This window comes from Sesamum indicum, linkage group LG6 (genome assembly GCF_000512975.1).
Source record: "Sesamum indicum cultivar Zhongzhi No. 13 linkage group LG6, S_indicum_v1.0, whole genome shotgun sequence".
NCBI classification, from domain to species: domain Eukaryota; kingdom Viridiplantae; phylum Streptophyta; class Magnoliopsida; order Lamiales; family Pedaliaceae; genus Sesamum; species Sesamum indicum.
In genome coordinates, this window is record NC_026150.1 from 1893458 (window position 1) to 1904483 (window position 11026).

At 33.1% G+C, this 11026-nt stretch overlaps 1 protein-coding gene across 1 annotated transcript in view; it reads right to left on the reverse strand.

Annotated features, from left to right (window-relative positions):
- Positions 1–6695, reverse strand: part of LOC105163313 — a gene marked incomplete in the record, with an annotated part of 7957 nt that extends 1262 nt beyond the window's left edge. Inside the window, 14 exon segments of the mRNA XM_011081619.2 lie at positions 1–69; positions 165–280; positions 1151–1467; positions 1628–1709; positions 2306–2324; positions 2432–2551; positions 3103–3219; positions 3348–3420; positions 4420–4546; positions 4663–4731; positions 5045–5218; positions 5308–5391; positions 6313–6390; positions 6533–6695. Coding sequence (XP_011079921.1) covers positions 1–69; positions 165–280; positions 1151–1467; positions 1628–1709; positions 2306–2324; positions 2432–2551; positions 3103–3219; positions 3348–3420; positions 4420–4546; positions 4663–4731; positions 5045–5218; positions 5308–5391; positions 6313–6390; positions 6533–6622 — 1535 coding nt within the window.

The window sequence follows — 11026 nt, forward strand, 5'->3', positions numbered from 1 at the left end:
TTCAGAAGAGCATCCATGGCAGCGAACTGATTATCAAACACACTATAAAATTTTTGGTAAAATTGACTCCTGAAAGCATCAGAAAAATTAATAAATTAAGGGTCCAATAGATGTCCAAGTGTTCATGGAGAAAAAGAACCACTAAAATGAAAATTAATATGCACCGGTCTTCTGCCGAAATCATTTGGTCCATCTGCTCAAATTTCCTGGTAAGGACTTCGACACCTACGGGGGAGAGAGCATGCAATAAAAACGCCTCCAGTGTCCTAGGAAAATTGTGCTGAAAAATGCAAAGTGAGAAGTTGAACAAGATAGAAGGCAGAAGACGTAAGAAGAAAAGAAGGATACACCATTAATCTGCAAAAATGAATCAAAGTTGCGTAGGACATGCGACATGTTTCTGGAGAAAAAAAGACGAAAGCACCAGAACAGCACCCTACACTTGCAGCAGCTTACAGAAAACCATCTCATAAATACAGCAAGAGCTGAACAAGCAAACAAAATGGTTCTGGGCCAAAAAGTGAGGACAATAAATACAGAATAGAAGAAAACAAAAGAGCAAGCCCCTCCAATTTTGTCTGATGTTCCGTCCAACATTCCAGAGGCTGAAGCAATTAATTGACTGAGATGAAATAGATTGAGACTCATTTCTACATATTACTAACAACTATGTTAATGGCAAAATGATCTGGCTGGTTGTTTCCTAAGTTATTAATTCACAGATCATCTCCAGTACATTGGAGCTATCCTATATCAAAAATTTGTATCACCAGCATAAAGAATGTATCTTAGGCAGCCAATGTCGTTCTCCAGATGAAAGATATACAGTTTATTTTCGCTTATAATATTTATCTTCAAGAACAATATATTTTTAATGCATTCATAATTCAGCTATAAATTTTCAAATTTCTATTGTCACACGTTTTACGTTCACAATTAAACAACATATACATCTCCACTTGGAAGAAAACAAGTTGCTATTGTTTCTACGTGTGTGTAGAGGAATGTGGGAAAGAAAAGAAGCAGGGGAAATATAGTAAATCATGCCTAGCCAAGTGTATCTATCTTTTTGTGTTGTATTGTTTTTTTCTTTTATAAGCATAAAAGAAGAGCAAATGAAATTGAATTATTCAAAGGAGCTCGAACTCACTGCCATTGCAAGAAAGACGCTTCGAAAAGCATGTGATTCAAGGCCCCAAAGAATTTTAGCAATTGTATCTTCTTCCAAATTAAACAAATCTGTGTTGATTAGTTCCTTGACTTCACATTGCTCTCCACCGACAGGCTGATCCTTTGAGATGTTGCCTACTGGTTGGCTCCAGTTGACACGGTCATGGACTAACGAAACAAGTTCATGAAGAGATCTGAGCGCATCTGGTTCCAGTTCATGCAATGAAAAGCCTTGCTCCAGATTTCCTTTCACACTGACAGTCTGATGATTTAGGTCCAAATCTTGGCCACTGTAACCTGATATATTCACATTGTGTTCCCAAAACAAAGACCATAATGAATACAGGCAACAAAACTTCCCCCTTCATTAAACAAAAATAACAATAAAGGAAAAGAACAACATATGTGACACATATCTAATAAAATTGAAAGGAATAAAAGGAGTGATAACTGTGACCTGCATTCCTATTACTAGATTGGGCACCTGCATCCATGACTTTATGATCCACAGGGCTTGCAGGCATACAAAGCATTCGATCCTGCCCTGGTCACATGACATGTTAAGGTGCTCAAGAGCAAACTTTCTAACTAAACCAGAAAGATAAGAGAATGAAAAAGTTAAGCAAAATAAAGATAGTGAACAGCTATAAGAACAGTGAACAGCTATAAGAACACAATCAAATAACATTTTGGTCCTATTCGGATGGCATAACCAATGTTGCCAATTGAAATGTGATGTCTAAAGTCCTGAGTATCTGCAGTCATGGTCAGATGCTGATTTCAGCTTCGCATTTGAAACAGAAAGCATGTCTATGTGGCTTATCCAGTAACCCTCATAACAAACTTTTCCTTTCATCTAATGCACCTTGCAACAGATTCATTCACCCAGTTGATAGAAACCAGACTGTGCTTTGGTAATGTCTAGAATTATTTATCCCTTCCAAGACAAATCTGATCAACCATCAAACAAGAATGAACAACTACTTTACAAACGCGTAAGAGATAAATGAACACATACATCACAGGCCATTAGAAAGAAACCGTTCATACGCTACCAAAATATCAGCCCTGAAGGAAATTAAGACCTAGCAATGTTGACTTGACAAGCAACAGATCAGTATAGAAGTTGACTTACCATTTCTTTGTCCGTCAACCTTGGAATTTCGATTGAGTGGGAAACAAGAATGAAAGAGGGAGAAAAAGTTAGCGTGTTCGCATATGAACTAAAGCACAACCAAAAGAACAAAGGACTGGAACATACCTTTTCAATATTCTACGTAGATAGTAGGCATCCATGTGTTCTAACATGTGAGACATCATATCCGATCGCCACCAGAAGTTTACAGCTATAGTTAAATCTCCACTATCCACTTGGTGGAACCTGGTATAGTACTTAGATTACATCTTTGAACATATTATTCTACTAACAATAATTCATCCAAATGTCAGTACATGACCATCAACATTGTTTATCAGATAACTAATGAACTCAAACGCCCATCACATGGTATCTGCTTTAGAGAAACTCCACATCAAACACTTAACTAGCACTAGTCAACTAACTTCGGAGATAAAACATTGGAACATCAGCAATCCCATTACTAAGGTCCACTTACAAGTTTCTCCTTTCCCTCCTAACTAATGCAAACAAACCTACATAGAAGCATATTATCTTGTTAATTTCAGGATACAACTATTAACCTCTTTTCAGAATTCAACCAAACTGAGAATATATAGCCAGCATCAAATCTCCAAGCAAACCCCACAGTTAATATCCTTAGTGAGATTCTGATGTCCACATTAAATGGAATCTGGCTCAATGCCAATCAACTCAAGTTTCAAGAAGAAAAATATTCTCTAGGGAAAAAAATTGAAAAATGAAAAGCATTTAGTAATCTTAAATGTGAAATTTTCAAAACAGTACTACAATACCATCCTTCAGGGATGAAAAGAGCATCACCAGCATGAAGAGTAACCTTCTGGGAGTACTCATCTATAGACTTTGCCCTTGGATAGAGATCAAAATTGGGGTTCTCCAAAGGAATGGCACTGGCAAAGAAAAATGTCAAATGACCACCAAAAGCAACTACTATTGATGAAAGACAAAGTCGTAAAATAGGAGCATGTAACTCCACTCTGAAAGAAGAATAGAAATTTGTTAAATGCTCAGTGAATACCTGTGGTTTGAGGCCTCTCCATATAACGGCAATGGATACAAGTAGGGGCATGCAGACGGAGGCCATAAAACAACTGATAACCAAATAATTGTTTTCCCAACAGGTCACATACACACATGTAAGAGTGTCAGAAGATGTGTCAATCTTTTGCAAACATCATACTAACAAAAAATGCAGGGACTCATAGAATCACCTTCATATAAATCAAATGTAAGACATGATATAGTTGTTTACTCCATTTACCCTACCACAGTGGGACCTTATACAGACAATTTTTATCATCTATAAAAGAGAATTTATATTACATTTATAAGCATTAACCCTCGCCATACAACCTTTGCCAAGTCACATATCACACATCAGCCAAGTTTGATTTATACAGGGGTTTCAAACCCCAAGACCCAAAACCCAGCCACAAGCAATACTAAAACAGAAGCGACACACACATACAAGACCATTGAAAATATGGAGGAAAAGCAAAGTTGCTTTTTGAATAATGGAAGGCCTGGCCAGAATCCTTCTCCGTATGCATAAGGCAAACTCACTGTTAACTTAAGTCAATTGTTCATCAAGTAGTAGAATAATAGGCAGAGTAGCAATTTGATATCATGGACCTATAGAAGAGGTAATTTCATGTTTATCGGTCACTTGAGATCTCACACCAAATTACTAAATGAAAATAATACATCTCCAATGAACTCAAAAACGGATTAGTTTATCAAATTTCGCGCATTTACATGCATCTTCCTGGGAAGAGAAATTTTCGACTCTAGGTTGCCAGCAACAAAGAAAAAACAGATCCATGTGTAAGGATAATGAGATGGCTATTATGTAAAACATTCAAACCAATCTCACCCAAAACTCACAGAGATTGACAATAATACTATGAACAAAAGCCCAACAATGCTAAGCTGCTGAAATTTTTGCTCAGCAGTAGCTCAAAAGATATAAGAATACCAGCATCATTCCTGAGTAGTGGTGCTTTTTTCTCAAACCACTTGTTAATAGTGGAAAATTATCATATAATAGTTTTAAGACGTAAATGCTAAACTCATACCTAAGATTTCCATACCTTGTTTACATCCAGAAATTATGCATAAAAGATTGTGGTGCGGATCATAGTGAGTACTAGATCTACTCCTAGCATTATTCATCCATAGATTGACAGAAGCCAGTATTTTGCCTTCCAGAAAGGCAGGCTGCAAAGTGGACAAATACATGCAAGACCAATTCACAAAGGTTAAACATGAGATGTATACGGGTTAGCACTAATCAAAAGAAGTCAACAGGGAGGGCAGAGACACGAAATATTTACAGTTTCAATGTCTTCTCTTAGGTACTCCAACAGAACCTTTTCCTCATTCTCAGCATTCACAATGGGTACCTGAATGATGAAAGAAATTTTATACTGAAAGGAAACGCTGAAAAGCCCAAAACTCATAGTTAGAAAACACAAGGCAGATTACAAATTCAAAGAAGTAGTGGGAGCGGCTGAAACAGAACCAACATAGTCCCAAGTCTGCACAAGGATGTGAAGTAGTCTAGATTTATATGTATCCATACATGTTGGCAATCTTTAAGATTAGGGTCTGAGGGAGGGGAAGGGCCCCTGCAACAGCCCCGCAGGTTGGCAAACTGTAAAATAACTTTGCACTTGGGCAATCAATAACCTAACTAATTGGCCCATGAGTCACAACCTGCGCTAGATAGATTTGGTGCAGATGTTCTTCTACATTGATGGAATCACCATTTTGAGTAACAAGGTCCAGAGGCTCTTGCTTCCTTAATTGAGAAAAGGAATCTTGCCCATCATCTCCATTTCTTAACAGATCCTTGCAGTATCCAATAAAGGTAGAAAATGGCAATGAAACCTATTAAAGCAGAACAACTTTCATCAAGAAAAATAACCGATTTCTAATTTCGTATTATTACCTTATAAGTAAAGAACAGAAAGATTCACCCTCTCATGACTTCTTATATCTCCATAAAATACAGGTGCAGATCTAGATAGCATTGCCTCCACAAGTGATGAGCCTACCAATTCCTGTTTGCCATGGTGAAAGAATGTGGTTTATATCTCACATAAAACATAAAAATCAGTTATATCTAGGGTACATACAAGTCAACAATAACCTCATCCCAACGTCACATGTCAACGTTCCCAGAGCTGATGCATTCATTTTTATCAATGAAAGGCAAACATCACCACTACTCGTGATTGATTTCAACTTTTAAAACATAGAATCGTAGAATGTAGGCACACATGGATTTGTATCCAACAGTAATGCCTTGGAAAATAAAGTTTGACTATGTATCCATTGAGAAAAGTGGAGACAATAGAATGATCTTGCCCACACAATTGCATCTTAGACAACATCACTTGATCTAATGGAATGGATTAACTATTTCAAGAGTCACTATTCAGCGTATCAACTAATAAAAGCTGAAACCAACAATCAGGAAGAAGACAAGGCTCTTGTGGTTGTTGTCTTACTTCAAGAGTCACACCTTTGACAGCTTTGTAATGAAACTATCTCGTGTGAAAGACATGCCAAGAGTGTCTTCTTGGTATCAAGGTTCATTTACCTTGCACTATTTCGTACTTCCTATACACGAATACCATCCTTGTCATCCATGATATCAAGAATCATTAACCTTCCACTAAAACATATTTTCGTATTCAAAAGTTCAATTCTCTCCATTCTTGACATGAAATGCTATTTCACATTCGACGATACCCAAAACTTGAAAAATCACAACATAATATCTAACATCTGAGCGCTGAAGACTGGACTTGGGCCTGTTCCTCTATATATATTACCTGAAGGCGATATTTCTTGGAAACGAACTGTTTCCTCAAGGAAAGAGTTTTCCACAAAATTCTGAAGTTATTTTCTTTTACCAATCAGGACTCGGAATTCAATTATGTATTTCAGTTCAAACGAGAACAGCACAAGCAACTTACCTGCAAGTAGTCAAGGCCTCCATTCAACACATTCCATTTAGAAAACGCTTTCCAGTCCTTTACGCATCCACTGAACACCTTTCAAATGGAAAAATACATGTACATATACACACTAAAACACAGACAACGAAAATAGAGAGCACGCATCTACAGTGTGTGGGTATTGAGCACGCGTGTGCGCGCGTGATTGCACTCAGTACGAAAGAGAAAAAGTAATTACAGCAGGAACATTCTTAGCTTCAATCCGAGAAGCGAATTCTTCGGCCGATGGCATTAATTCGAACCGTCGAATTTGCAGAGACTCTCCCATTCCTCTGTTCTACAGTCTACCGCTTCGTAGAAATCAGGAAAGAACTAAAACCAGTTCCCAGCCTTGAAGTCTAAACTGAAAACGCAGTTAAGTAGGAACGCACGCTTTTCTTCTTGGCGTGATGGAATCGCACTTTCATGAAAACCTCATAATTGGGCCGATCCAATAAAACATTCAAATTAAAATTTAGGCCCACATTGTTCCACACTATCTGTCAACGAAATTTTCGGCCCATTACCCGAAATTTACAAAAAAAAAAAAATTAAAATTATCTAATTCTTAATTCAAACCCTACAAAGCATATGTCGATTCTCATGTTTATTTGACATTAATGATCACTAATTATTATTTGTTAATGAAGTAATGGTTGATAGTGATTCGCAATCACCTGTCACAGTTTAAAACTTGAGTGTCGTGAACGTATGTACATTATTTAGACCGCGATTTTCTTTTATTATTATTATTTAAGATAATTAACCTATGTAGACATAGACTATGCAATCAGCAACGTGTTTGTCGTAAAATTAATTGTTATACTGAACTACAACCAGTGGAATTTAAGATAATTATAACTACTTTTTATTATTTAAAAATTACTAATAGTATAATATTTGATGAAATTATATTAAAGTTTAAAAATGTTGCTGATATTAGTAAAATAAAAATTGAATTAAAATTCATATTTATCCCTATTGACTTGCTATAGATTTATTGTAGGTCAAACGAATATTTTATGATCAAACTACCCTTATAAGATGAAGATATACCTCACTGCATGCATTAGCATACGAAGATATACAAGTATACTTTTACTGTAAAATACTTTATTTAACATGCACTAAGTTAGTAATAAGTCAATGATGTTAAATGTATTTTTTCATGCAATTTATTTGCTAATATCAACAATTTCGGTGAATTTTGATAAATGAATGAATCTATTTTGTTAGATGAATCAAATGTCGATAATATTATATTTCAAATTATAGGGTATATTATTATTATACTAAAACTTAGAAGAAGAAACTGTAATTATCCATTATATTATTACCGAAAAATCAGATTTCCTTTAATATCCAAAATTTTGAAATAGAAGGAAGGAAATGAGTGGAAAGCTTTACGGTTGTGGAGGGCCCATTGGTCAAACAATTAATTTGCGATTTCATTCATTCACTGCGTAACCTTCGCGCCATCCCGTGTTTGAAGTTTTAATTAATCCAAATAGGCGAAAGCGTGTGGGACCCCTTTCCCGCTTTTAGTTTGGAGGAATCAATATCCGTGAATCCGCTCTTGCAAAAATTCTAACAAAAAAATAAGACTAAAATGCATACTACCTTTATATTTTGAAAAGTCCGTTAAAATTTTTTCTATTTAAAAAATAATTTAAAAATTCTCCAATATTTTTTTTTTAATTTAGTTCAATCGCTCATCTCCGCTAAATTTAACTAATGACGTTAATTTTTCACAAAATAATTTTACACACTTACTTAATATATATTATTTTTTATTTTAATGATCGTTGGATCCATATATATCACAGTCGTTTGATCCAATAAATTAATTTTAATTATTGGATCTTAAATTTATAAAAAAAATTAAGAGTTTAGATTTTATTGATAAAAAATATATATTATAAAAACAAAATAATTTTTTTAATTAATTTTTAATTGTATATTTTAGTTAATCAATAATATTTGTTTAAATAATTATAATAATTAGTGTATTTAAATATATATTTTAATTAATTAAAAATAATTTTATATTTAACAATTATAGTTTTTGAATTCCAATTTTAAAAATTACAGAATTATTTGAATTTAAATATAATTTAATTGAATATTTAATATTAATATTACTATTAATTTACATTAATTTAATATTTAATTTAAATTATAAAAATTCAAAAAATATATTTTTTATATTTTTAAGTAAATATATTTAAAACATATTTTATTTTTTAGATATATGAAAATACAAAAAATCATTCAGAATAAATAAAAGATGTATATATAAAGTATATAAATATCATTAGGACATTTTAGTAAAAAAATACCCAAAAAAAATAAAAATAGTTAAAAAATCCCAAAATGCACAAGGAGCGCATGTAATACACCTTCCATTAATTACTAATCAAATAAGTATTTTTTGTTGAGTTTTACAAAATATAGAGGGATTTTAGTTTATTTCAAAAATATAAAGAGGTTTTTAATTTTTTCAATAAAATACAATGGATAAAATACATTTAAAAAAATAAAATAAAATAGTGTTAGTGCCACTGGCAGGCAGTTGCTTAATGCTTCTAGGCACTGTTTGGCTCTAGAATTTGGTGAAGAAAAAGAAAAAACATATATATGAAAATTAAGTTACATCATGGTTTCTTTTTAAAATATAAATAAATACTTAGATATTGGCCAAAAAATTCAAATGTTCGGAAAAAAAGTTACTTTACGATATTACAAATTATTACTTTTCTCCTAATAGACTCTGTTTCTGTACAATAAAATAGAGGATAAATTACAAGAAAAATACAATTTGGTCCTATGTGATATGTAAATGCGTAAATTATCCCCTATAATTTTTTTTAACAATTTATACCCCTGTGATTTTTTATAAATAACGAGAAAATATTTATAATCATGGTAAATTCTACGGGATTCTATTGTAAGTTATCCTTGATAAATTTGAGGGAAATTTATTATAATTTACCCTGATTGATAAGCACCGGAAATATGGTAAGAATTTGGATTGAAGCGGCAGATAAATCATGGGAAGAAATAAGTGCGAAATTACATTATCCGTTTTCTTGTTGGGTGACGAGTAATGGACATTCCAGATTAGCGTACACGTCCAACAAACTCATAATTCAACCACATATCTCACGTTGCTTCAGTCAACAATTATGGCATGCATTTTTCCTAAACACGCGAATTAAAATAAAAATATTGCACAAATGTCATTGCTAACGCTGCAGATCTAAAAGCATGGCAGGAGCAATTATGCAGATAATGGGTGATCCACTCCACTTTCAAATTTAGGTTTCCCGACAGCCCTAAAGCGCCACGGCTGTTGGAAGCTTGCGACACACGACTGCATTTGAAAAAGACTTGGAACATGAACCATAATTGCAAAGAGTGTGAAACCCGCACAGCACAAACATTAGTTGACAACACATGGAATTAGACCAGTTCCCACCTAACCCCCCCCCACATCACTTGACAATAAAGAAAAAACCAATTCTGGCTGGTTTAAATTGACTTCATCCCCAAAGACCCGGCAAAATTACAATTACAATCTTGTGAAGTTGTAATTATAGACCGTTATTATTTACTCTTTTTTTTTTAATTAAAAAAAATGAATCTAACTCTAAACATCTCACATTTGATAATTATTTGATAAATTTAGTATTGTATTGATAAGTTTGGTCATAACGACCCATAATTTTAGGAGCAAATAGATATTTTCAAGTGTGAGTGAACTAAAATTGTCGATAAATGATCAAATTTGTCAGAAGAATGACAAATTATGAGATGCATAGTAGTAAATTTACCAGACAAAATAACCAAATGTGTATATAAAGTAAGTTAAACCAACAAAAATATCAATAACTTGTAATTACATAATAAAAATGTAATTTTGCCTATTTAAAATAGAAGTCTTGATCTTGTGCAGCCCAATTAAAGTTGTTTATTGACTGAGTTATTTAAATGGAAAGTTCTTGCATGGTGCGATTGGGATTAGATCCGGGGTCAGACTCAACAGCTTCTTTGGTTAGAAATATTGGTTGGGTTTGTGCATTTGGACTTTGATTGACTTTTCAAGCTACTTGATTCTTACATGTTCTACTTTTTCTTGTATGTTTATTTATGAAAAAAATTATATTTTTTTAATTATATAAAATAAAAATTATTATACTTTTGGTCCCATAATTTATGAATTTAACATATTTAATCCAATAGGATAAAAAATTGTACGATAACGGATCCCATAATTTATAAATTTAACATATTTAATCCAATAGGATAAAAAATTGTACGATAACGGATATCGTACTTTCAAAATATTGTAATGTTTTATTTTATTGGACCAAATTGTACTAAGTTCGTAAATCATGGAATCAAAAGTGCCATATTTTCTATCTGTAAGGCTAAAGTGCAATATTTTTGCAGTTTACAAGTTAAATATATTTTTTACGAGAAATTCCAAAGTGAGTGTCTATCACTCTTTATAAAGATAAAAAATATTTTCTATGAAAATATGATAATTACAATATTACTATATAAAGAAACATATCGTCCCTGAATTGTTTTGAAATATGAATTCAACAAAGACGACAAATAATGATACAAAGTATTAATCTTTCCACCACTAATATGGGAGTAAAAAGACAACAACGCGTTCATTTATTAT